Source organism: Delphinapterus leucas, chromosome 6 (genome assembly GCF_059928025.1).
Source record: "Delphinapterus leucas isolate spDelLeu-1000000601 "Yukka" chromosome 6, BTC_Dleu_Yukka2, whole genome shotgun sequence".
NCBI classification, from domain to species: Eukaryota; Metazoa; Chordata; class Mammalia; order Artiodactyla; family Monodontidae; genus Delphinapterus; species Delphinapterus leucas.
This window is the reverse complement of record NC_143134.1, coordinates 104,794,546-104,821,618: the sequence shown is the minus strand read 5'-3', so window position 1 is coordinate 104,821,618 and position 27,073 is coordinate 104,794,546. Positions and strand designations below refer to the sequence as shown.

General features: G+C 54.3%; 1 protein-coding gene across 5 annotated transcripts in view; it reads right to left on the bottom strand.

Annotated features, from left to right (window-relative positions):
- The window catches only part of RGS3 (regulator of G protein signaling 3), a 127,837-nt gene that overhangs the window by 15,228 nt on the left and 85,536 nt on the right, over nucleotides 1-27,073 (bottom strand). For 4 of the 5 annotated variants that reach the window (XM_089913636.1, XM_089913638.1, XM_089913639.1 and 1 more), the window contains one exon: nucleotides 1,266-2,231. In XM_089913636.1, the coding sequence (XP_089769762.1) occupies nucleotides 1,266-2,231 (966 nt within the window). Of the gene's footprint in view, nucleotides 1-1,265; nucleotides 2,232-19,671; nucleotides 19,696-27,073 lie in introns of all 5 variants that reach the window. The other variant, XM_089913637.1, reaches the window with a different exon arrangement.

The window sequence follows — 27,073 nt, the reverse complement described above, 5'->3', positions numbered from 1 at the left end:
GTGCCACCCATCTACCATCCCTGCACTGTAGAAATCCCTTGTTCTAGCTAAACTGACTTCTACAGACAGTTTTGTCCAGGTCATGGTCTTTCACAGAATGCCTACCTCATCCTCTTTGTTTATTCTAAACCTGCCCAACCTTCAAGGCCAGGCTGAGGAGCATCTTTTGCCAGAAGCCTTCCCTCGTGCCCCTAGGCCCTGGGGTCTCTCCTCCCTGAATCTGCACCTGCCTGGCCTCACAACAGTTGTCATAACAACACCTTGCACCACACTGGCTGTGAGCACCTCCACAGCATTCGCCTGGCGCCTGCACGAATGTCGTCAGGCGCTGGGCTCTTTGGGTTCACCCTCAACCACCATGGGATGTGAGTGCTATTCATCTCTGCTTTTCAGAGAAGACACCAAGGCTCAGAAGAGCTGAGTGACTCACCCAAGGCCACACAGTTAGTAAGGGACAGAGCCCAGGCTCAAGCTGGCTAACGGGCTTCAAGGCCGTGATGCAATCTTTCCACTGTTAGGCCACCTTCGGGGCCCACACGGAAAAAGCATTCCTCACGGGCTGAGATCAGCCTCACACATTTGTGTGGCCCCCTGCTGTGGCACAGAGCACAGGGCCTGGCCCACAGCAGGAAATCAATCAACACTTACTCATCTATTTCTAAACATTTGCAAGAGGCAAAGGGCACAGTGGTTAAGAGCTCCAGCCCTGGAGCCACATTCTAGTTCTGATTCAGACTTTTATAAATCGTGCGACCCGGTGCAAATCACATAACCTCCCAGTGCCTCAGTTTCCTCACAACAGTGTCTACCTCACAGGGCTGTTGTGAGAGTTAATGAGTTCCTGTAAATTGCTTAGAATAATGCCAGCACAGAGGAAATATGTGTTGTCATGCTTGTTGGCTGATAGCTTTCTAGTCTGGCTAGGCCTGGACCAAGTGTAAATTATAACTATTTCTCCAGTTATGATGTTGGATCTTTTAGATCCAAATACACCTGCTCTACTTTCTGTGGGTTCCCCCAGTACAATGGAGCTGTAAGAATATCTGGAGTCATAAAGTCCTGGGTTTAAGTCCAGGTTCTGCCTTCTTGGTCCCTCTGGCCCTCAGTTTTATCCTCTGTCAAATGGGTGGAAGGCTCATTGGAAGGCTGAGAGAAGAACAGAGGTGGGACAAAGCAAAGACTCATTCCCTGCAGCTCCTGGATGCACGCTCCCTCCACCCCACCCTGTCATGTACCCACTCCCCCTCCACCCTTGGCCCCGTTACCTTCCTGTGTCCTGTGAAGAAGACGGAAAGGTGGTGCATTGAGCCACCATTGCGGCCCAGTTCCTTCTTGAGGGTGCGGGGCGAAGGCATGGCCCAGGTGGACGCAGTGCCCTCTCCATCTGAGCAGTGCAAGGTAGTGTCGGAGGCGAAGCAGGGCCCGCGGGCCTCCTGCAGCAGGCTGCCCTCGCTGTGCGTCCGTCGCCGCAGCGAGTTCTGCACGCGCAGCGAGAGGCCTCCCTCCGCACCCTGGCCCGTCTCGATCATGCTGCTGCGCTTGGCCTCACCACGCTCTCCACAGTTGTCATCACTTGTGTCCTCATCCTCGTCCTCCTCTCCCTCCTCGCCCTCCTCAGCCTCCTCTGCATCTTCCTCATCGCCCGAGCTGCCCCCCTCCGCCCCTGCCTTCTGACTATAGGTGCTATCCAGCCGGACCTCGGGGATCACGAAGTTTGGCCTGGAGGCCACAGGCGAGTCTCCTGTGGCTGCTGGTGGGTCCCCAGAGCTCGTGGTCTCCTTAGCAAGGGGCTCAGCTGCCAGGGAGTCCTGGCTCGCGGGCAGGTCTTGACGGGGCAGAAGGCCCTGGGCAGGGGGTTCCTGGATGTCAGGGAGGTCTTTGCTGATTAGAGGGTCTTGGCTGGGAGAGGGTTCTTGCCCAGCAGGAAGGTCCTGGCATGGAGAGAAGGCTGGGGCTGTAGGGTGTTCCTGGCATGGTGAGGAGTCCTTGCTTGGCAAGGGTTCCTGGCCCGGAGGGGATTCTTTACAGGAAGGTGAGTCTTTGCTGGTTGGTGATTCTGGGCCAGCAGAGGGTTCCCGGCTGGAAGAGGAGTCTTCTTTGTGTGGAAGGTCTTGTCCTGGAGGAGGATCCTGGCCACGACAGGGGTCCTTGCTGGGTGAGGGGTCCTCAGCACCCGGCCCCTTTCTTTCCAAGGGCATCTCCCTCTTCTCATCTGCCTCTGTCTCAAACATCTGTGAAATAAAGAGAAAATGAGGAAGGCTCACAAGTGGAGGCTACTGTGCACAAGCCAATGTCACAGAGATTGAAACAAAATCAAGCAGTGACCCAAACCCCACACTCTACACTGTGAAAGCCAAAGTGCCACATGGAAACCTGACAGTCCCTTTGGCGTAACTGAATATGGGCTCCTACCCTTATTTCCTTGCTGGAAACTTCTGATCCATCAAAACATGGTTGGTCATTTACGGGAGAAGAGGGAGAGGTTAGTTACCATTATCTGGCTCCTACCATATGCCAGGGGCCATGGCAGAGTAAACCCCTCTTATGTAATCTTCCCAGTGGCCCTCTAAGGGAAATGTCATGGTCCCTCTGTGAGTAAGTCACTCTGTGAATAAATGAGGAGCCAGACAGCCTTTGCCTTCATGGGCCAGAATCAAACCAAGCCCCAAGCCAGAGCAATCACCAAGTGGGAGAATCCTGGACCCAGCCAAAGGATATCTTCTACCTGAACCAAAGGTTTTAAAAAACCTTAGTGAGTCATTCAAATTAGAACTTGCTCTGAATGTTTAGATCTTTCTGAAACTAATAAACTGGAATAAAACCAGAACTTCAAAATATTTGCTCACACCTGGACTAGACATATGTCACAGACACATGGAACCTCACTGAGGGATCATCCGCCCAGTGCTTTTGAAACTGTGTTTGGAGGAACCTCAGAAGTTCCACATACAAAAAAGGAAGCATTTCCTGCCTCACACAGAACCCTTGGAGTTTTTGCTGGGTTCCTGCAGATTTCATTTGCAAAGGGAAAAATGGTGCCCTTGATGGAGTGTGAAAAGCAGCTATCTCACAGGAAGACTGGGGCTCAGAGAAAGTCAGGGGTGTCTCAGTGTCATAGCCACACGGGAAAGTCGGTCAGGCCTGGGCTAGGTTGGGTCCCTCATCACAGTTAAGGACTTGGAATGCTGGACCTAGAACTACTCAGAGCCCGGGTTTCGTCTATGAAGAGGCCACAGCACCTAGAACTAATGAAAGAGAAAGATGCCGCACATCCCTGGGAACTATACAGTTACGCACGCACACGCACACGCACACGTGCGCACGCACACACATGCAGAGGTGGAAAATTTCAGGGCTAAAGACCTCAGCACATATGTTAAGAGGTCTTACTGTAAAGACCACAAATGCCCATTTGATCGATGAGGAAGATGAGCCCAGAGAGCAGCAACTTATGCACCACTGCACAGCTGCCAGAGACTGAAAGGCTATGCCTGCAGCTGGGAATTCTTTTAAGCCCTGGACCAGCCAGGCCTCACATCTGGGAATAAGTGGCCCAGCCACAGGTCGGGGCAGCTGCAGGGTGCTGCACACACGTGTCAGAGGTCACAGTGTTGTCTGGGAGCAGCAGAGCGGATGTGAAAGCCCGGTGTGGGTAAGAGCATCGCCTGGGAGGAAGACAGTGAAAGTTTCTGCCCATCCACCACCCTGGGCGGTGGGGTGCAGAGAGAGTTGCTGAGCCAGGAGGGGAAGCCTCAGAGGACTCTAGGACCATCTGGCCAGGGTCTGGTTCCCAGGCACAGCCAAAGACAGGTGCCCACTCACCAGGAGGACTTCCTCCCCTGGAAATCCTGCCTGCAGCTCCAGGATGAAGACAGCTCCACCCAGGAACCCCTTGGACCTCATTGCCTCAGACCCTGGAACTTCAGCGAGCCCAAATCTCCACTGCACAGATGGGGAGGCTGAGGCCCAGAAAGGAGCAGGGGCCAACCTAGAATCACACAACGGGGCCAGGATAAGCCAGTCCCTAAACCCTCTGGGCCTCAGGCTCTCCACCTATGAAATGGGATAAACAATGTACCCAAGTGACACACCAGGAGAGTAGACTATAAAAAGTCCAAAGCTCTGAAATGGGATGATGGTGGTGGTAGTCATGGTGATTAAAACAACGGCCACGAACCTCAAACAGTGACACATCTTTCCCATGGACCCCTGCAAGCAGACGGTCAAACTCCCAGAGTCGAAGCTGGCAATTGTGATGCCAGGAGCCCCAATCCAGGAATCTCATCTGGGAACCTTAGTTTGTTCCCAGGGGGTCAGAGAGATCCTCCACTGCACTGACAGGAAGACAGAGGGCCCAGCCTGGACAGTGACCTAGGGACTTGCCCCAAGGCGCCCATAAACCCAAGGCTAAAAACAAACAAACAAACAAAAAACCCAGGGCTAAGCTGGGGTTAAAGCCTGGCCTCTGGCTCCTTCTTCCCAAGCCCACTTTGGATCTCAGTCCCCAGAGCAGCCCAGTCCCCCTTCGTCTCCCACCCACCAGGGAGCCTTCTCCCTCGAGAAAAACAAACTTCGGCAGCCAGCTCCCTGGTGCCCTACACTCTCTCACCTCCCCCCCCACACCCACCGCCAGACCCCTCCATCTGGAAGGATGGACTAGGGAAGCAGCAATCAGTGCCCTCGGGGCCTGGCACTGGGCCCTGAGAGGGGAGCAGGCTGCACTTCCCCTTTCCTGGGGGGTGGGGGTGGGGGGCTCAGGCCTGTACCAGCAGTGACTGCGCTGAGCCTGCCCCCGCACCTCGCCCCTAGGGAAAGTGCAGCAACAGACCCAAAACCAGAAATGCAAGTCAGCCTGCCCCTGCCAATCCTGCCCCAAACCGAGGCCAAGTCAAACAAAGCCAGGAGGGGAAGTGCCTCTGTCCCCAGAGAGGCCCCGCCCCAGGGACGCTGAGAAACCACCCAGGACCGAGGGCTCTCAGAGCGCCCGGCCGTTCCTGCTCAGACTGCCAGAGGTGGACTTGGGTTTTGATTCCAGCGGTGTCATTTCCCAGCCGTGCAAGAAAATGGCCAAGCCTCCCGACTTCTCCGAGCCCAGCCCTGTTTCCTTACCTGGAACAGAGCCATGATATCACACCAGACTCACAGGACTGAGTTAGTGTTCTTCACAGGGCCCAGCCCCAGAGAAGCATCTGATAAAGTGGGAGCTATTATTAGTCTAGGCTTATCTTAGAGATAGGGAAACTGAGGTCCCAGGGGCTAAGGAAATTACCTAAGAAATCCAAGGCTGGTTCAGTATTAGAACTCCTGCCTCCCAGCCAACGGTCTCTCCCCACTTCCTTGGACCCTTACACACAACGGTTTGGGGCCCCAGGGGTCTAGAGGGAGGGGAGCAGGCTGTGAGCACTGCTGGAGGCCCCTCCCCCAGGCCCATCTGCCACAGGGCAGACACTGGCAAACAAGGACCAGAGCTCATCGGTTCCAACCTGTGCTCCTGCACGGGGCTTGTGTGAGCACCTGAGCCGCTGTGGTCAGGCCTGTGTTCCTGGGAAAGCTAGGGCGGCATCGGGTACCTGGGGGGGGAAGGGGCCTCTGAAACCTTGGGGGAGAGGGTGGCAAGTAGGAGAATTAGGACAGGAAAAGAAATAAAGATGAGAGCCATAGTACAGAATGGATGCCGGGCGTGGGATCGTCCTGTGAGCGAGGGAATGACACGGGCAGAGCCGTACTACGTGAAGCTGCCCTGGGTGGTGTGAGCAGGTGTGGCGCGAGGACGGGGACATGGCATGCATACACGCAGTCATTCATTCTCCAAGTACTGAGTTAGGCCCTGGGGTGGGGATGGGGACAGCAGAGGACAAGTCAGCCCTCAGCTGAGCAGAAAAACAGAGGTTAGACAATTGGTCTTAATGAGTGTGGTGAGCGCTCTCATGGAGAAAGTGCAGGCAGCTGGGGACAGCCAGTTAGGCAGCCGTTACAGCAGCTTGGAGTGACAAGAATCCAGCACTCCAGCCAAGGCGCCCCAGAGACCAGCCTGCTGGCCCAGGGCCCTGGGTCCGAGCGCTCCATGCAGCTGCCCCTCTTCTGCGGGGAGTGTGTATATCTCTCCCATCCATCACTTCTTTGGCTTGGCTGGACCAGGGCTAATTCTGTGCATGTCTCGCCTGCTAGAAGCACTCAGGAAATGAACCAGGCCCTCTAAATGGAGCCTCTGTTTACGACATAATCAGATCCTCTCCCCAGCGCAATCCAGGGCTCGGAACGGGCTGGGGAAGGGTGACAGGTGTGACATCCAGAGGCCTGCTCACACCAGCTATGTCCCCTGGGCCCTAGACCCCCACCTGCTATTGGGGTTGAGGGTGGTGGCAGGCTGCTGGAAATAACTTGCCCAATGTCACACAACTACTAAGCGTGGAGCCGGGTCAGATGACCCCAGAGTCAACCGACCCCAGAGTCAACCTGCAGCTCGCACTCTGAGATGACTCATCACATCTACCACAGATGCCGCGCTCCTCAACTGCCCTCAGAAACCACTTCCTGCACTGGGCTGGGCTGGGCCGGGCTGGTGGAGGTCAGGGGGTGGGGGGTGAACTGGCGTTTCCCTCCATCTCAGGGTGGCCCTTACAAAGGATTTTCAGAAAGAGCCCTGGACATAATGCCGGAAGACCTGGGCTGGAATCCTGACCCCGTCATTTGCTAGCTGTGTGATCCCAGACTATCACTTCTGGGGACCAAGCCTGAGAAAGGACAGGAAAGTGCTCTGTGAAATGGAAAGTCGTCGGAGAAAGGGAGACAGGCTACTAGAATTCCCACATGGCCATTTGACCTCCAGGCCTGCCTTTTGAGACGGGGTTGCTCCTTCAAGTTTGGCATGCCTCTGGGTCTCTGGCTCGATGCCGGCTTCCAGGAACCCCTGCCCAGCCTCAGTCAGCTCCTCAGGCCTGGCTTCTTGACACCCAGAGGTTGAAGCCACCGCCCTGCCACAGGGGCCTCCAGGCTGTCCTCCTTCCCCGCCCCCACTGCAACAAGTTTGGCAAAGTCCAGGAGAACGGAGGCAGCACCTTACAGCGGGGAGAGCTCTGGATACTGTCGCCCACTTCACACTTACTGGCTAGGTGACCTCGGGGGTAACCTCTCTGGGCCCCAGTTTCCTTAGCCGTAACACAGGATGCTGTGCGAGGAGTGGTGTACACCCAGAGCTCGGCACCGTGCTGGTACACAAGCACTCCACAGGCGGCAGCCGCAACCACCGCAGCACGGCCCGCTTTGACATTTCCTTCCCTGGGTTTCCTCCGACTAGCCGATGACCCCCCCTTCTCCGCTGCATCGCCGGCCTCTCGGCATGTGTCCTGTTCACTGGAAACTGCTCCAGCCCCCTCTCACCTCAGGCCCGCATGCTCCCTCGAGCACTCATCCAACTCCCCAGGCAACAAGCACCATCTGTACCATCTGGTCATGGACAACACCCAGTGCCCGCTGCCAGCCCAGACCTGTCCTTTCTCAGAATATTCTAGGCTCTGTGGAGACAAGAATAAGAAAGACGTGATCCCTGTCCTGATGGAGCTTACAGGCTGGAGAGGAAGGCCTGGCATGAACCAAGTCATCACCCACAGAAACAGTTTGAAAAACACTGATCCATAGTGAAGGAAAACTGTAAGGTCCCGTGAGAGAATAAAGGGGCGTGTGGGAAGGGCCACCCTGTGGAAGGACACTGAGGCTAAAATCTGCTCAGTGGGCAGGGACGAGCTCATGAGGGAGCAAACAGCACAGGCAAAGGTCCCGAGCCAGGAAGGCGAGCACCCTGGGGGACAGAGAGGACACCCGTGTGGCTGGAGCCCAGGCACGGACATGGATACCTCCTTCCAGATATCCCACCAGTGCTCCCAAGTCAGTGGACCCCAAACTGAACTCCTGACCTTCCCCCAAGTCCATTCCTCCTCTCAGAGTCTCTGTATCAGTGATGCCACCACCCGCCCGAACCAGAGACCTGGGTATCGTTCTCTCTTCACTGCCACCCCACGGCCAATCACCAAATCCTCCTTGATGGTCTCTCGTAAAATCTAAAGAATCTTTCCACTGGGGGAGGTTATATGTGCGCAGGGACAGGAAGTATTGGGAACTCTCTGTACTTTCCTCTCAGTTCCTAAAACTACTCTGAAAAATAAAGTTGATTAAAAAGAAAGAAATGAATCCACTCTCACCGTCTCCACTTACCACCACCTGCCTCAAGACCATGACATCTAGCACTGGGATCGATGCTGACCTCCCAGCCGTGGTCCACGCCCCTCTGCTGCTTCTCTGTGCCCTGTCAGAGGAGTCTTCTAAATGCAAATCTGACCCTGTCACTCCTCGGCTTAAAACCTTGACGTGGCTCCCCACTGCCCTCCAGATAAAGCCCAAATTCTGTAGCCCTGGAAGACGCTGGGCTTTGTCTCTCCCTCTAGCCTCACCTCTCCCCACTCCCCATTTTACGTGTTGATGATGCATGAATGAATGAATGGATGGACGAATGAATGGGCAATCCAATAAACTTCACAGACCATCTAGATTCTTATTACTCAAAGTGGGATGCGTGAAGCAGCAGCAGCAGTCCTATGAAATACAGAATCTCAGGCCTCAGTCCACACTTACTGGATCAGAACCCACATTTAACCAAGATCCCAGGTGATTCATTTGCATATTCAAGTTTGCAAAGTACTGATCCAGACTATCAGTTCTCAACAGAGAGATACACTTTAGAATCACCTGTGGAACATTTAAAAAATATCTATATCTGGGCCCAGTGCCAGACCTACTGGATAAGAGTCCCCAAAAGTAGGGCCCAGGCATCTTGACCTTTTTTTGACTCCCCAGAAAATTCTGGGAGCTGCCTCCATTAACAGACAAGGTGACTAAAGCCCAGGGAAGGGAGGCAATATGCCCAAGGTCACACAACAGAATCAGGACTAGAATCCAGACCAGAACCTAGTTTGGTACCAGTTCCAATACATGGCACTTCCTCTGTAATGGAGCCCATGTGGAAGAGGCAGGACCTCGGCAGCCCCTGGTCCAGGCTGGGCAGCTGACAAGCCTGCTAGAGTCAGCTACCCATTCACGCTCCCTATGAAGAGAGGCCCAACTGCAGGAGGAGAGAGTGGAAGGAGGAGGAATTTGACTGCAGACTGAAAATTCTCTGTCCCTAAAGAATCACACAACTCACTGATCTGTCAGGGGCTCAGGAAGGCAGGCAACACACCAGAGCAGGGAGCATACCCATTGTACTGAAAGCAGTACTGAGGCACAGAGGAGAAGCAGCTCACCAACATGCAGGGAAGAGGAAGCCCTGAGGAGTGAGAAGAGAGGGACCCCTCTTAGAAACCTTCCCTACTCTTGGCAATGTCACCTGGCTAAGTCAGAAGAACATGCCCTCAGGCCTGGCCTTTGGAGCCTGCTGAGATGCCCACCACCCTCCTGGATGACCAGCTTCTCACCAGGCAGGGGAAGCAGCTTCCAAGGTCTGGGTTTCCAGTACTGTGCCCCCCCCGTCACCACCTCGCCAAGCCCCTTCTCTTCTCGGGTCTTCCGTGTGCGTGGGGGGCCTGGACTCGCAGTCTCTGCCCCCAACACCGCCGCCCCAAAGACCCCTTCTACACCTCCGGCCTTATGCTCATCTGAAAGCCACACGAGTGGAGAACAGAAGTTTCCCCAGTCTCTTCCTGTCCCTGTGGTGACTGATGCCTCCATCAGAAAGCGAGCGCGGCTCCATGGGCCTCTCCTACCCCACCCTGGGGCTCTCTGCTCAAGATCCAGTTCTCCTGTGAGTCCCACCACCACTCCCTTCCCACCTGACACCCTCTTTCTCTCCCTGATCCAGATGTGTGCACGTGCACTGTCTCATTTCCTTATTATCTCAACCTTCTGAAGTCCACTTCCTGCCCATCTCCTGCAGCCCAGTTAAATGCTCCCTGGGATACCCTGGCTAGGGGGCTCTCTGCTCTCCTGCCAATGCCTGGCCTGCACTGCTGTCATGGCCCCAGTCAGGTTCTGCTCTGGCTCATTAGGATTGTGTCCCTGGTTTACTCACCCCCACCCCAACCCCCAGAGATACTCAGCAAATACCTACAGAGCCCCAGTCCTGTGCCAGGGCCTGTGTGGGGCACCAGAGACAAACGGTGGCAAGACACATGTCTTTCCCCGAAGGCACTGGGTCTCTGGGTGAGAGAACCAGGTAAGGGGCCCATGTCAATCTCCCACCGACCCACCACCACCCCAAGGGGCTATGGAAGCACAGAGACAGCAGGAAAGACTGGGATGGCTCTTGGAGGAGGTTGGGAAAGGGATGGGAGAGGGTATCCAGGCCAAAGCCAGAGACAGCATGGAATATTTGAGGAAGTGCAGGTAGTTCCATGGAGCAGAAGCATGGCTATGTTAAGGAATTCGAACTTTACCCTGAAAGCGAAGTTTACTTAGTGCTGTAAAGATAAGGAAGGTGGAGCTAGAGATGGTGGAAACAGAAAACAGTGAAAAAGATGGGTGGAGAGGGGAAGAGAGAAAGCATTAATTGAGCATCTACTAGACAGTAGGCACTGCAACAGTTGCTTTACCTACACTTTCTCATGTCTAGCAACATTATGAGGTCAGTAGCAAAACTGGCCCCATTTTACAAATAAGGAATCTGGGACTCAGAAAAGTTAAGTAAGTTACACAACTTCAAAAACTGAGTAAGTAGAGGACTCAGAATGTAAACATGGTCTGCTGGCCCTAAAGCCCTGCTCCTTCTCCTGCCCCATGATCTTCTTTCCTGCCCCCTTCACTGCCCTTCCTCTCTCCCTCCCTCTCTGTCTTCAAAAGACCTTACCAAGCTCCCACCAGGGCCTAGGCACTGTGCTAGGCAGTGGTGAGCAATAGCGGATGCAGGGTCCCTGCTCTTACCCCAGATTAGTGGCGATTGAGGGGCAGGTGTCTGACTCGCCGGGTGAGGGCAGGACTGCTACGGAATTACATACACCTGGTGACCCTCCCAAACCACCTCCCGCCCGGGGACCCCTTCATGGGCGGGAGAGTCAGAAGCGCGTGGTTTCTCTACGATGTTCTACACTAGGCTGCTCAAACAAAAAGGCTCTGCCAAGCTAGGAGGACCTCAGGGAAGGGCACATGTAGCACTGTGATCAGGAGACCGGGATTGGGAATCAGGCAGGCCTGCGTTGAATCCCACTTCCTAACCGTGTGGCTGAGTCAGCGATGCCTCCCTCGCAGGGATGCTGTGACAGGGGGCAGGAGGCAGGACCTGGAGCACAGCAGTGCTCAGCCCATGGCCATGACCTTCCTCTCGACTCTCCGTCATGTCAGGCACCGGAGACCAAGCCCAAAATCTCAGGCTTAATTGCAAGCAACAGCTCGGATAACGCGGAGCACTTTCAGAGCCAGGGGTGGAGGAGGGAAGCCTATTGCTGGTGAAGAACAGGGGTCTGGAGACATACAAATCCAGGTTCAAATCCTGGCCCTGCCACCGCCTAGCTCGGCGCCCTTGAGCAAGCTGCTTAACCTCTTCAAGGCTCAATTTTCTTATCTGTGAAATGGCGACAGAAGTAGCAAGTACCCAGACCATGATACTGTTGGGAGACCATCCAGATAGAGGGCCTGGCACGTAGTGGGCACTCAGTAAACGTTTGCAGTTCCTGTAATCATCGCCACCACCAGCCCCGTCCCCTGCATCCGCCCCGGGAGAAGGCACTTGACATATTCGGACCACAGCCCTAGGGTGGGGGCACTATTATTACCTGTACATTTCCGGGGAGAAAACTGAGGCCCATCCCAAAGGCCCTGGAGGCTGGTGGGTAGCCAAGCTGGGTAAGTATGGCTCACTGCGTGGCTCCGGGCCAAGCGACTCCCCTCTCTAGGCCGCTCTCTCCTGGAGGAGGTCTGTCCAGCTCTGAATCTCAGCCAGCCTGGAAGGGTCTGTTCTCAGGGCCCAAGGTGAGGCCGGGATCCTTGTGGGTGCATCAAGGGCGGGAGAAGCAGAAAGCACCCCCTTTCCAGAGATCCACACCCCCCCCACCCCAACCTTGTCCGTCTGCTCCAGTTCCTAAACTATTCCTCCTTCAGGGCCTGCAGTGCTGGCGGCACTGGGTGGCGGCTGGGGTGGGAGTGGCGGGAAGCTTTTCCACTCAAGGACACTGGAATGTATATCTGGCCGCTGGACTCAGCCACAAACCTGCAGCCAAAGGCCACCCTCCAAGGCCCCAGGCACACTGCTACCTCTGCCACTGCCTCCCTGAAGAAGACATGCTCTGTCTCTGCTGAGGGGGATGTCAAGGCTGGGTTTGTCTGGGTTGACAGCAGGCTCCAAACTCATCCCCCTGTCATGGGACCGTCTCTCATCTCTCTTATACGAACCTGACTATACTCCCCTCCTGCTTAAATCCACCGCAACCCTCTGGTGTCCCAGCTCCTTCCCCTGTGTGTCCTGTCGCTGCCAACCGGCCTCCGCACCACACCACTTCTCCCCTCTTCCCTCCAGCCAGGCTGAACTGTTGGTAGTTCCCCAAGCACACTCTCCTCTCAGGCACCTCTAAATCTGTGCTCACTGTGCTTCCTCCCAGAACCCTCTCCCCTCCTCTGTCCACCTGGTGAACTCCTACACATCCTTCAAAACTCAGCTCACCCTACTGCCCCTTGATTTCTGACAAAGGTGATAGGGACCGACAGTGAGAAAGGATGATCTTTTGAATAAATTGGATATCCACCCAGAGGAAATGAGTCTTGACCTCTACGTCCATCCTACGTAAGAATCTATTTCAGGTGGATTTCAGAGCTAAATATGAAACATAAAACAATAAAACATCCAGAAGACGACACAACAGAATATCTACAACCTTGTAATAGGCAAAGAAACAGGATTCAATTAGCATTCTCCACAGAGACAAAGAGTGACAAGTTGGGCTGCGTTAAAATGAAGAACTTCTATCCTTCAGAAAAGAGTGAAAAGGCAAGCCACTGAGTGGGAGGACATATTTGCAATGTGCGTATCCAACAATGAACACATATCCAGAATATTTTTTAAGCTCCCTCAAATCAATAAGAGGATCCAATAGAAAACTGGAGAAAAGACTTGAACAGGCACTTCACAAAGAGATGATCCAAAGGGCCAATCAACATACGAAAAGGTGCTAAACCTCATTAGTCATCAAGGAAATGCAAATTAAACCCACAATCAGATATCACAATAGCTAATGCCAATTCTGTTGGTGAGGACGTGAAGCAGCAGGTGCTCTCCTATGCTGCCTGAAAAGGGTGTGTTGGCGTCACGCTTGAGAAAATCATACAGTGGCCTCAGCATGGGAGGAAATATTTGCAAATGAAGCAACTGACAAAGGATTAATCTCCAAAACATACAAGCAACTCATGCAGCTCAATATCAAACAACCCAATCCAAAAATGGGCAGAAGACCTAAATAGACATTTCTCCAAAGAAGATATACAGACTGCCAACAAACACATGAAAGGATGCTCAACATCACTAATCATTAAGGAAATGCAAATCAAAACTACAATGAGGTATGACCTCACACCAGTCAGAACGGCCATCATCAAAAAATCTACAAACAATAAATGCTGGAGAGGGTGTGGAGAAAAGGGAGCCCTCTTGCACTGTGGGTGGGAATGTAAACTGATACAGTCACTATGGAGAACAGTGTGGAGGTTGCTTAAAAAACTAAAAATAGAACTACCATACGACCCAGGAATCCCACTACTGGGCATATACCCTGAGAAAACCATAATTCAAAAAGAGTCATGTACCAAAATGTTCATTGCAGCTCTATTTACAATAGCCAGGACATGGAAGCAACCTAAGTGTCCATCAACATATGAATGGATAAAGAAGATGTGGCACATATATACAATGGAATATTACTCAGTCATAAAAAGGAACAAAACTGAGTTATTTGTAGTGAGGTGGATGGACCTAGAGACTGTCATACAGAGTGAAGTAAGTCAGAAAGAGAAAAACAAATACCGTATGCTAACACATATATATGGAATCTAAAAAAAAAAAAAAAGATCAGAAGAACCTAGGGGCAAGATGGGAATAAAGATGCAGACCTACTAGAGAATGGACTTGAGGGGGAAGGGTAAGCTGGGACAAAGTGAGAGAGTGGCATGGACATATATACACTACCAAACGTAAAATAGATAGCTAGTGGGAAGCAACCGCATAGCACAGGGAGATCAGCTCGGTGCTCTGTGACCACCTAGAGGGGTGGGATAGGGAGGGTGGGAGGGAGGGAGATGCAAGAGGGAAGAGATATGGGGACATGTGGGTATGTATAACTGATTCACTGTTATGAAACAGAAACTAACACACCATTGTAAAGCAATTATACTCCAATAAAGATGTTAAAAAAAAGAAAATTATACAGTGGAATCTACTAAAGCTAATTATATACAACTTTATGACTGAGCAATTGTAAACCTTAGGTATTTACCCAACAGAAAAGTATATTATAGTGCATCAAAAGACATGTATGAGAATATTCATAGTAGTACTATTCATGATAACCTCCAACTGGCAACAACCCAAATGTCCATCAATGATAGGATGGATAAATTGGGGCACCTATATTCACACAGTGAAATACCACACACAGTGGGGGTGAACGGAATAAAACTGAGTACAATAATACTGAAGGATTCACCATCAAAATGCTGATCCAAAGAAGTCAACATAAAAGAATACATACTCAATGATTCCACGTATACAAAATTCAAAAACAGGCAACACTACTCAGTGAGAGAAGGCAAGAAAAGGGTTACCCTTTGAGGTGGCAGTGACAGGGGCGGGGCGCGGCCAGGGGCGGGGTAGGTTCCCAGGGTACTAGAATGTTCTGTTTCTTGACCTGGAGAGTTTATTCACTTTGTGAAAATTCATCGGCTACATACTTCTACCCTTGCTGTCTTTTACATTTCAATATAAAAGTTTATTTCAAAAGCAATTAAAAGCCCTCATCCTAGGGCCTGATAGCACATTCCAGCTGATTCCTCCCTCCCAGCCCCAAAACTGCTGTGTCACCTCCCATTCAGCAAATGCCCGCTCAGCGTCAGACTCCATGCCGAACACCTCGCTTCACCCACATCATCTCATTCAATAACAGCCACCAGTAAGGGAAGGTGCCAGGGGTGCCCCCGCTGCCCCCATGACTCAGTGTCAGCATGCACGCAGCCCTCTGCGTACACACCTCATCTCATTACCCCAGTGAGGTTGGGCCCTTGCTTGAGGAAATGCAGGCACCGAGAGTTTCTGTGTCTTACCCAAGGGCACCCAACTGTAGAGAGGGAGAGCCTGCCCTCAAGTCCAGAGCCCACGCACCTGCATATAACATTATTCGGCCACCACTGCGATAAGCCGCAGCATGTGGATGGACACACGTAGGCGATCTCTATGGTCAGGCAGGAATCATGTCTACACCCTAGAGGGGTGGGCAGACTGGGATGGAGATCTCCCTTCGATGGACAAGCATCTGTGCATCCGGATTCAGTCTCACCTCCTGCAGGGTCTCCTTGGCTGGGTTGGAAGCTTCCCCAGGGTTCCCTCTCCACGAGTCTCCCTGTCAAAGCTGTCTTGTTACCATCCATTACATGCCCATCCCTGGCACTAGATTAAAGATCAGACCTATACCTCCAGTACCTGGCCAGTGCACCGTACATAGTGGGTGTTAGACACATGTGGAGGGAAGGGAGGGAGACAGGCAGAGAAAGCACTTACAGAGCCGCTGTTTGAATCAACTGGGAACTTCATTAATCGACGCGTGAGCAGTGAAGGTTTCGGAGCTCTGCACAGACACAGTTACAACCCTTGACTAGAGGAGTGGGACAGGCACGCCACCTTCCATTCCAGGGTTCTCCCCGTGGCTGCCTCCAGCCTTTTTTCAAGGTTGTGGCCAGCCATTTGGCTCCCAGAGGCTCTGCCCAGCTCTTCCTCTGCCTTTCCCCATGCCTCCCACCCTCTGCCACCCTGCCCCAAGTGTCTGAGTTCTGCTATCAGCCCGAGGTTAACCCCACCAAGAGATAACCAAGGACACCACAGAGAGCCCTGGCTACGTAGGGGAGAGCGCGCCCAGTTCCAAATAACTTTCTGCACTCCCCACCTTTCTAAGTTGGGAGCCGCTGACAGTTTTCCGGCAGCAGCCTGAGCCCCAGTGCCAGGTGCGGGCAGGCCAGCCCGTGGCAGAGGGAGAGGGGAGAAGCCCAGGGCCATCTGGAGCAGAGGGCACACCTGGCAACTCTCCACACGTCTGGAGTGATGACCTCGGCCCACTGCCAGAGGAAGAGGGTCTCCTGGGACCCCTTCTCCTCTCCTCCGTGCCTGGAAGCTCCAATCTCTCAAGCGGCTCGTGGCCCCAGCACCCCTTTCCCAATCCTGCCCCCACCCAGCTGGTTGTTCAGGCAAAGGTGGCGACTCCCGGGGGCCGAGCCTGGCTGGCCTGCCGTGAGTGGCTCCAGCCTCTCCAGGCTGAGCCGTAAGCAGCCTCTTTATCCCTCGGAGGAATGACAGTTTTCCCTGAGCAATGACATCTTGGAAACGGCCTGGCTCCACAGACAACAACAAACCTCCCAGCCTTGGCCCAGGCTCCAGCTTGCAAGAGAAGGCTTCTGACCAGAAGGGCCTGAGGAACAGGTAGGGGGCCGCTTCCCTGAGAAGCCGGACGCTGGCCTTGACCAATGACTCTCGGAACCCAGGGAGAGGAGAGGGTCTGCAGAGAATGGAAGATTCTCTGGATGCCTGGAAGGGGCCAGGCAATACCTGGTCCAGTCCCTGGTTGCTCCAAAGGGGAAACTGAGCCAGAGAAACAAGCAGATTTGCCTGAGATCATCCAGTGAGCAGGGACCAGACTGTGCCTCAGTCTCCAGCCTGTTGGCCAGGCCAGGGCTTTCTTTACTTGCACACGCTGCTTTTTCAGAGGAGAGCCGGGCTCTAGCTAGTAAATGCGACGGTCCTGGAAAGGAATGTGTCACTAAGGGAGTCCCCAAAAAGGGAGCATCAAGGTGAAAGCCAAGTACTCTGAGTCATCCAGCTGGTGTGACGGAGAGAAACCTGGGTGGGGGACCCAGAGACCTGGGTTCTTGTCCCTGCTGTGCTGCTGAGTCCCATATAACCTCAGGCAAATCCTTCCTTTCCTGCCTCAGTCCCGTATCTGTCCAGAAGGCAAACAGACTCAGCTATTCTAGGGCCTTGGGAGGCTGAACAGGAAGAGGCTCTCAGCGTTCCTAGGAACCCAGCGGGGTGTGGGCATTCCCTCCTCAGCTGCGCCTCTTCTGGGGGAGCCAGGCAGACCACTGGCTGAGAACCGTACGCTCCCCCAACCCTCCAATCCACCACCCTGGTTGGCACCATCCCAACAGGGCCCAATCTGAGCTCCAAGCTGCTGCAGTCTGTGCAAAGGACCAGGAGCACTGCATTCAAACTAGCTGGGGCTGCCCCTCCCACCCTCTGTGGCCCAGGCCACGGGGTGGACACCACACCACCCAGCCCAGCACGATCCCAGCCCAGCTTTCCCTGTGGCCTCCGCCAGGCTGAAGCCAAGGTTCTCCCTGCCTTGTCTCCTATCAAAAATCCCATCCCCCAACCCCTTGGCTCTGTGGAAGCAACCCTGCCATGCAGAAACTAGGGCCCTTCCAAAGGGACTCCTCGCCAGGCCTCAAGCTGGTAGTGCCCACTGTCTGCCAGGCAGAGCTAGGAGATGGGTAGAAAGAGCTGACTTGGACGTCAGAGCTTGTCCTCAAGGAAACCCATCTGAGCCCTTTCCTATCATGCCCCAGGTCCCAGGCTGGGCCCTTGGGACCAAGGGATGAGTAAGGCTCAAATCCTACATGAATAAGACATGAAGCAACCAGAGTGGGTACCACCACCAAGGGACAGACAGATTCCAGCTGCAGTATTTGCTCTAGTCATGGAAGTCTGGGTAGGAGTAAGACCTAGAGAGAAGAGAAGAGATGGGCTTTCCAGGCAGCGGGAACAGCACGTGCAAAGGCAAGAAGGCTAGGGGCTGGGGTGGTTTCACTGATACCAGATACTTATAATCAGAAGCCCCATCGACGATCTATGGTTCAAAGAGCCTCCCCAACAGGGGGTCAGTCACCTCAGCTGCCTCCATCTTCACCATCCCCCCGCTGCAGGAGATGCCAGCCCGGGCCTGGAGCAGGCCCTGCTGTGGAACTTCGCTCCCCGAAGGGCCCGCCCTGGGCTAAGCCTTGCCACGTGCTAGGGCTGGCGAAGAGGGGAGGTGCCCCTTGGCTGGGCGTGGAGGACTCAAGCGGCCCTGGTGGAAACTTTGACTATGGCCGCAGTGCCCTGGCTGGGGTGCCACGGGCCCTGGCGGGTCAGACAGTGCAGCTCCTTCCTTCCAGGAGATATACCCACTCCAGCCACCTCGAGAGGGGAGCCAGATAGCCCCCAGCCGTGAGGCCTGAGGGCAGCAAGATGCTGCAAGTTTTTGGTGAGAGGCCCAGTGGCCCTGTACTTAGCTAGGCATCTCAAGCCAGGAACGCCACATTCAGAGCTGAGCTCAGGGTAACGGCACCCACATATCCTGTCCTCACTGTTCCAGGAGACAGACGTCCTCCATCCTGGTCCTGGCCAGAGACCTGCTGTGTGAACTTGGGCACAGCCCCTCCCCTCTCTGGACCTGGACTTTCCTCAGCCCTGAGGTCCCAGGGCACGAGGGTTCTTCTTGGACACCCCAGGACAAGCATAGAGATGTGAGGCCTCCAAGTTGATAAAAGAATTGGCCTCTGTCTGCTTACAGCGGCTTGCTCTGTGGAGTGAGCAGGTCCCTAACAATTATCCCCTTCCTTACGGGTCTCAGCAGGAGCCAAAGGGGCAGGTGCAAGACCTTTCCCAAGAGGCTCAGGAGGCAGAGCATCTCTGCTTGTACTTCCAGTGAACATAACAGCCGAAGCCGCAAGGGTCAGATGCAACCCCACCCCAAGTCCAGCCCCTGAGACCACCTCCTTCCCCTCATGGAACTAGGCAAGAACAGCCATCCTGGTGCCTCGTGTGTGGTCAGCATCCCTGACAAGATCGCCAGCACCGCTGGCTGAGCGCTCCCTCCCTATGCAGTGGCCGGACTTCTGCTCACCAAACATTCATTTCCCTCAGAAAGAAAAGCCAGCTGACCAGCCTTGAAGTGGGAGCAGCACACAGCGGAAGCATACCCCTAGCCCTGCAGGCTCCCACCCACCCACCGAGACAGACAGACAGACAGACAAGCGCGCGCGCGTGCACACACACACACACACACAGACACACACACACACACACACACACACACACACACACACAGAGCTATCTCTGAGCAGAACACACATGGTTTGGTTGCAACATGCCTACCAATGGCTGCCCTGGGGAAGAAACAATAGAAACAGGGGCACGGGGTGCCCTGGACAAGAGCCCCCCGCCCGCCATACACACACCCTGGCACCGAGGCACCTACCCAGCACACTCCGGCAGGGACCCGGGGACTCCTGGATGCCGCTGCTGCCAGCCCGCCCGCCCGCGCGGGTCTCCGCCCAGCTCCGCCCGGCGGCCGGCGGGCGGGCGGACGGGCGGGCAGCTGTGGCAGCTCCTGGTGGCGCGTCAAGCGGCTGCCTTCCGCAGACAGAGCTCCTTTGTGTCAGCAGGGCTATTCATGGACTTACCCAAGGTCCCCAGGGGCGGAATACCTGCCGGGAAAAGCCGAACCAAATGACCAGGTTCCCCTCCCACATCTAGGTGGCTTTTTCAAACCCTTGCATCACTCGTCCCGCCTCCTCTTCCTCTTCCTCCAGCGCGCTTCCCAAACACACACCCTGTCCAGCCCGCTGCTGCCACTCTGGAGAGAGGTTGGACTTCTTTCTTCCATCAAATAGAAAACTCTGTAATTTCCCAAGACACTTTCATCTGAAAAGGAGCCCGGGATGTCTCAAGGAAGAGTCCTCGGCCACCCCGTCCTTCAGCCTGCGAGGCGCCCGGACGGCTCCTGGGTTACAGGCTCACACGCGCCAGCCCTGGCTCCCCTGCCATCAGTCCCCAGGCCCGGGGCTGGCCCCCCCGGAGTGCCGCTCTGGAGGGAGAGGCATCCATGGCTCACAGCAGCATTCCCTGGCACTGGGATTCCCAGCCGGCTGTTCCACACACACATCCCAAGGGCTCCCCCAGCTGGGGCAGCGCGACCCCACTGGCCGCAGCTCTGGCTCTCCGGCAGGACCAGGACGGAGCCAATCATGGAAACCTCCCAGCGCCTTCCCACCCCCACATTGCTCTCGTCCCAGTGGGCGGCTGCAATTTAACCCAGGGTCCTGCAACCGACCGGCACCGACTCCAAGAATGCCACCGCCCCCGGGGGCCGGGGGAGCGGCTGCTTCAGTCATCTCCCAGCAGCACCATCAGCGCAGCCCAACACACGTTTTTGTTTAGCACTTTTGTGTGCCAAATCCGGGCAAGCAGAGATGGACACAGAGCTTGGGGCTTCCTCCCCCCGGGACGGTGGCTGCGAGGAGCATGTTACAACAGCCCAAGAGTCAGGATCACAAGTGAAGGAGAGGTCCCTAACAGAGGGACCGCGGGGGGGCAGAGGAAGAGCACTGGACTGGGAGGCAAGGGTCCCCAGCTCAGGTCCCAGCTCCAGCCCTGGTTGACTGGGTGCGCTGAGCAAGTCCCTGCCCATCTCTGAGCCTGGATTTCCTCATCTGTAAAATGGGGCTGACAGCGCTTGACCTACCCACCTGAGGGGCTAACAGAGGAGTCAGTGATCCCGGGCCAGGCACTATTTTGAGAGTCTGGCCCTCGCTAATTCACTTAGGCCTCATCGGCACCTTGGGAGGCAGGCACTAGTATTACCCTATCTGCGGATGAAGAACCCAGCGCAGGGAATGGTAGTGGAAGCTGCCCACAGCTTGCTGTTTGAAGACCAGTAGGATCTGAAGACCGGTAGGTCCAGCTCCGGGGTGCCCACTCGAAACCACTGTGCAGCCCCACAGGAAGCTGTCTTGCCAGCGCAAAGCTGTTTGATGCTGAGGCTACGGCTGCTGCAGCTGGTTGTCCGATTTCAACAAACACACCCTGGGCTGCGCCTGGGGCTCAGGTCAGGGGTGTCTGTCCCATAGCCAGTTCCAACCTGAACATGCTTACCACCCAAGTGGCAGGCAACCTGGATGTCAGCCCAGAAAAAAATGGGGCAGGAGGAGCCCCTATCCTCCTTTCCCACCTCACCCTGCCTCGGCCACCCTAGGCTGAAGTGCTGTCCCTCTGCCTCTTAGTCTCCCTGTACTAGTCTCAAAGTCTCTGGATGTCTATCTCTGCCTGCCTCCTTGACCCTGTCTCTGACTCTCTATTCCTGTCTCTCTCACACATACCAGCATGTTCACGCAGGCTGACATAAGAAAACATCCTTTATTAGGGTCAACTCGGAACAGCCCTCATCTGAGCTGGGGACTTACCACTCCAATCAACACTTTGCCTTGTCCCTGGGGGCAGAGCCAAGGCAGTCCTTGCAGGGCCCAAGAACCCTCCAGATTGGAAGGCTCTCATCCTGCAGGTTCCTGGGAAACAGGGCCCATTCTTGTCCTGGGAAACTAAGGAGGTGAGTCTCAGGAGACGGCCAGTTCCAGTGGGAGGCTGATGGTTCCCAGGGTGGAATTTCTGGTGCTTAGGATAAGATTCCTTAGGGTGGAGAGCCTGAATATAAGGTTCCTTGAGATGAGAGAAATCCTTGAGTTCAGCTGAGTCTTCACCTCTCAATCAACAAACAGTTTCGGAGCACCAACTACGTGCCAGGTTCTGTGCTGGGCCCTGGGGATGCGGTGGAGAACAGGCAGAAAGGGGCCCTGCACTCGCCAAGCCGACAGCTTAGTGATGGAGACAGACATCAGGCTCACAGTCAGACTAGCCAGCCCATCATTAAACACTGTGCCAGAGCAGCCCTGCCAACCCAGGGCACTGAGTCCAGAACAGATCCAGAATGCATTCATCAATACTCTGGACCACAAGGACAATGAGGAAAGGGCACAGCAGTTCAGTGTCCCGAGGCCCAGGAGCAGGCCAGGCCAGGCTAGGAGAGCATCTAGTGCCTGGGGAGCCCAGGCGGCCACTGCCCACTGCCTCTCCATAGCTCCAGACACAAATCAACAAAGCATGTGGACCCTCCCAGTGTACAGCCTGGGGCAGGACAGGAGAGTCACTGTTATCCAGGCTATCTAAGCCGAAAGGGCCCTTGGAGATCTTTTACTCTATAAATATTCCCTATTTACAGCCAGAGAAACTGAGGCCCAGAGAGGGTTAGTGACTTTCCCAAGGAAACAGAGCAACTGAGAGGCAGGGCTGGGACCAGAGCCTGCTAACTGCCAGTCCAGCGCTCCTTCTGTTGCACCCCAATGCTTCTCAGACCTACGTAAATGATGGTGCTATCAGTACAGGAGGACTTGGGATCTAGGGAACAGCGAGATCCAGGTGGCCCACAGGCCACAGGATCAGCACCTGGGCCCTCAGAGCCTGGGCCCCATTTATTGATCTCCATATTTTATTTAACAAACGCTTATTTGACAGTACATGTCAGCACTGTTCAGAGCACTTCTCAATTATTGACTCATGAAATCTTCATAACCTTATCAGAGATGATGTCTACTGTCCCCATTTTACAGATAGTTAAACAGAGGCGGAGAGATAATGAAACCTGCTCAAGGTCACCAGTAAGTGCACAGCTACAGATCAAACCCAATCCACTATCCGCTGTGCCCTGCACCACTGCACAGGGCGGCCATGGAACAGAGCCCTCCAGCTACATACTGAGAAGCCAGTTGGCTATACAGCCCAGCCATGCAGGCAAACGTCTCACTGTTCAGGCAAGCTGGCAGCAGCTTCCAGAGCTAGGACCAGGGAGGGTTAGCAGGGAGCCAGTGTATGTGCACCTCCCATTTTAAGAGAAGCAGCACCCCCAGGCAGAGCCCAAGGCTCCAGGGAGATGCAGCAGCAGCAAGATACAGCCCAGACACCCCGGACAGGCCGTTCCCTGCAGCTGCACCGCAGCAAGGCTCCATCTGTCTTCCCTCACTGCCTCCACTGTGTTAAGCCTGGTCCGCTCGGAATTGCGTTCGCAAGACCCCATCATGAACCCTGCACAGATGGAAACCCACCCATCTTCCTTCCCCGTGCAGACTCCACCTGCGGGAGACTGAGCCTTGGCAATACCCTCCTCAAAAAAAGGAGGGTACCTGCCAAAAGCTATTTAATGAGCTTCCCTGTCCTGGCTTCTGATCCAAAGTCCACTGGGATTTTATTCCAGGGTGGGGAGGAGAGTTATGCCACTATGGCAGAAACCGGGCACAAAGCCAGGGAGGTGTGGTCCCAGGAATTCCAGAGCTTATGACAGACTAAGACCACCCCCAGCCCCCACCAGCAGCTGCTCAGGCTTTCACTGCCTTGGACAATGAAAGGGCCAGGCCTGTGCTTGGGTGATGGGGGTAATGAAAGCCAGGGCCGGGACACACTGGCCCCGACTTCTACAGAGCCCTGCCCCTGCCCCACCCTGTTGCAGAAGAGGGCAAAGGCCCTGGGCGGCCCAGGGGAACTGTGGAAGTATCTGCATATGCCCCTCCAGCCCAAGCTTTGAATCTGCTAACCCACTTAGGAAGTTCTGGGCCTAAGACTCATTGGGTCTTACAGCCTTGGTTTTGGGGTCTATAGTCTCCATGCAGAAATGCCATCCCCACAGAAGAGTGGGCCAAGAAACATTTATTGGTTATTTCAGTAACTACTGAATCCCTGTTATGTGCTGGAGCCTGTACTCGGAACTACGGACACAGGCAGGGAAGCAGCCTGCTCCTGGGATCTGACTTGGAGGGTGGGCACAGCTGACTCTGGTGCTGAGGCTTAATCAGGAACCGTCCTGCCATGTTCTGGCCTCTATGACCCTCACAGCAGGGCAAGGGACACAGTCTCCCACCGCTTGCTAAGGGCATGCTCCTGGCTCTTCCTGGGGGCACTTGCCTTGTTCTCGGGGGCACGTGCTGCAAGTGGAGTGCAGGTGAGTAGGACAGAGCAGGCATCCATCCTCAGGTTCAAACCCAGGGAGAGTTTTGGCCTGTAGTCTGCAGAACCCAGGGCAGGTCCCTTCCCCCTTACTGGTCTCAGTCTTCCATCCCTGAAATGAGGCCAGAGATGGGTGTCCAGTAGCGCCCCAGTTTCACTCCTCCCCTTCAAGAGTCAGTCCCAGGCCCCACAAGGTCCTCTCACTAAAGGATTAGGTTCTGTCAGTGGTATTTAGGAAGAGCACAGACTTTGCAGCCTAAAAAAATCTGAGTGTGAGTCATCTTCAGCAAGTCGCTTTAATGTCTCTGAGTCTCGGTTTCCACATCTGTAAAATGGGGCTATTACCATCTGCCTCAATGGGCCCTGCGGAAGACTAAATGAGATAGTGCATGCATATGGAGGGCCTGTTGCTGTGTTGTCATTGTTGCTGCTATCGTCTGTCAAAGGACAGAATTGACCTTGAGTGGGTTGGTGAAAAGAGTAATGTTAGGACTTTCCTGGTGGCGCAGTGGTTAAGAAGCCACCTGCCAATGCAGGGGACACGGGTTTGAGCCCTGGTCCGGGAAGATCCACATGCTGAGGAGCAACTAAGTCCGTGTGCCACAACTACTGAGCCTGCACTCTAGAGCCCACGAGACACAACTATGGAAGCCCGCACACCTAGAGCCTGTGCTCCGCAACAAGAGAAGCCACTGCAATGAGAAGCCTGTGCACCGCAACAAAGAGTAGCCCCTGCTCACTGCAACTAGAGGAAGCCCGCGTGCAGCAATGAAGACCCAACGCAGCCATAAATAAATAAATGTATTTAAAAAAAGAAAAAAGAGTAATGTTAAATGTGAAAATATCTGTTGAGGGTCTAATAGATGAGAGCCTAACATGGTGCCCAGTTCTACTAATAGCTGATAATCACTAACATTTATTGAGCAACAGGCTACTATCATCACCCCCATCCTACAGATGGGAAAACTAAGGTACAGGAAGGTTGCATGGCAAAGGCAATGGCAAGATAGGCAGCATGGCACCAAGGTGTATGCTCTTAAGCTGTATTCCCTGCCCTAATTCATGTTCCCCAAATGTCTCCGCCCTCGACATGTGCCTCTTCCTCAGCAACTTCAGGCAGCAAGGACAATCCCCAATCTGCTCATGGGAACTGCATCTCCCAACAACAGCCAGGGGAAGCCCACGTGCAGCAAAAGCCAGTAGACAAAAGTCCCCCCGGAGAGCTGGTCCTGAGAACCGTCGCTGGCCTGGGGCACGCATCACAGCCACCAAGCATCATCCTGACCTTGGGTGCTGCAGTGGCACAGGATGGCCAAGAGCCACGACCATCTCCTTTCCTGGCCCCAGTCCAACCAGCCACTCAGTGGCCTGGGATTTCAGGCTTTGGGGAGCAATCCTCAACCCAATGTGCTAGTGCCAGCTCCAGGGTCAGGCCGTCTTGACTACTGGAGTTCCTGGGAAGTGTTCGGCACAGATGTGGAAGTCAGCCCTGTGACCTTGGCCGCTAAATGCAGTTCACCCCCGGACTCCCCCGAGTTCAGCCCTTGCTTGGACTCTTGGGCCTAAGGCCAGGTCACCAAAATAGAGGGTCAGCGGATGAAAGACTGGACTGAAATGCTGGCTTTGCTGCTGTTTTCTGCAGGACCTGGGGCAAGGCCAGTCCCCTCCTTGGGCCTTAATTTCCCTGTCTCTAAAATGGGTGCTAGGGTTGGACGAGATCAGTGTCACCCAGCATGTGGTCTGCAGGATGCACTGGTCCATGAACTGCTTGTTACTGGTTTACAACAAGATAAGCAGCAAAATCAAGAGTGTTTGGAAACTTCTGTAGCAACTTGACATTGCCATGACATCCAAGTGCAAGACAATGGACTGGTCTGATTGAACACTTATAAGGCTAGGTCGGGTGCTGTCAAACCAGCGTGAGATATCATATACAGTGTGTGTTTTAACAAAAGTATAAGGCTCTTCACCGCAGGTGATTTAAGAAGCTCTGGTCAAAAATGTCCTTGTTTCCACGAGAACTCACTAACTAGGCCTCTAACATAGCACTCACACCTACAGTGGGACTCATGATCCTGTCACCCAAATGTTTCCCTCTCCACTGCTGCCAGCTCAGAGAATGGCACCACCAATCACCTGTTTGCCTGAACCAGACTCATGGGCGTCATCCCTATCCCAAACTCTCCCCCCATCCAACTAATCACCAGATCTCGCAGATCCCACATCCTCCACATCATGCGGATCTCTCAGCTCTCGATCCCTGTTCCCTGCACCCTAGTCCAAGGCACCAGCACCTCCTCCCAGGACGAGGGCAACAGTCTCCTAACTGCTCCCTACCTCTCGCCTTGCCATCCTCCACGCCATTCTCATCAACAAGGCCGGAGCTTTCTATGACACACATCAAACACAGAGCTCCCAGCGCCCCAGGATAAAGTTCAGACTCCTTACACAGCCTCTCGGACCCTGAACACTCTTCCAGCTCGCCTCGTGCTTCCTTTTCCCCTCCCTCATGCCCCCACGCACACTGGTCTACCTTAAGGTCCTCACCTAGAGTGATCCTTCCTACATCCCAGCTCCTGCCCCTTGCCTCACATCCCTGACCAGATCCTCCCAGTAGGTGCCCTCATTGGGCCTTCTGTCACAAATGTCATCTTTTCATTATATATTGTTCATACTTGGTTGGGGTCTGTCTTTCCTCCAATTGTCCTCTACCACACTAGACTATTAATTAGCCCTATGGAGATGAGAACTATGTTGGTTGATGAACCACAAAGTAGAGGACATCTGCCTGGCCAGCTTCTATCTGTGCTTCTTTGCCATCTGAGGAACCACCCGTCCTTCCCCCACTCTCAAACCAGGTGATTCACGTGGAACTGACCCATCTCCCACTCCAGGGATGGCCATGTGACCCAGGCCACAGCCAATCACTTTATCCCATCCTATTGTCTTCAGTGACTGGGATAGGCACATGATCCAGCTTGAACCAATAAGACTCAGACCCAGGATTATTGCTGATATGATTGAGGGAGTCAAACT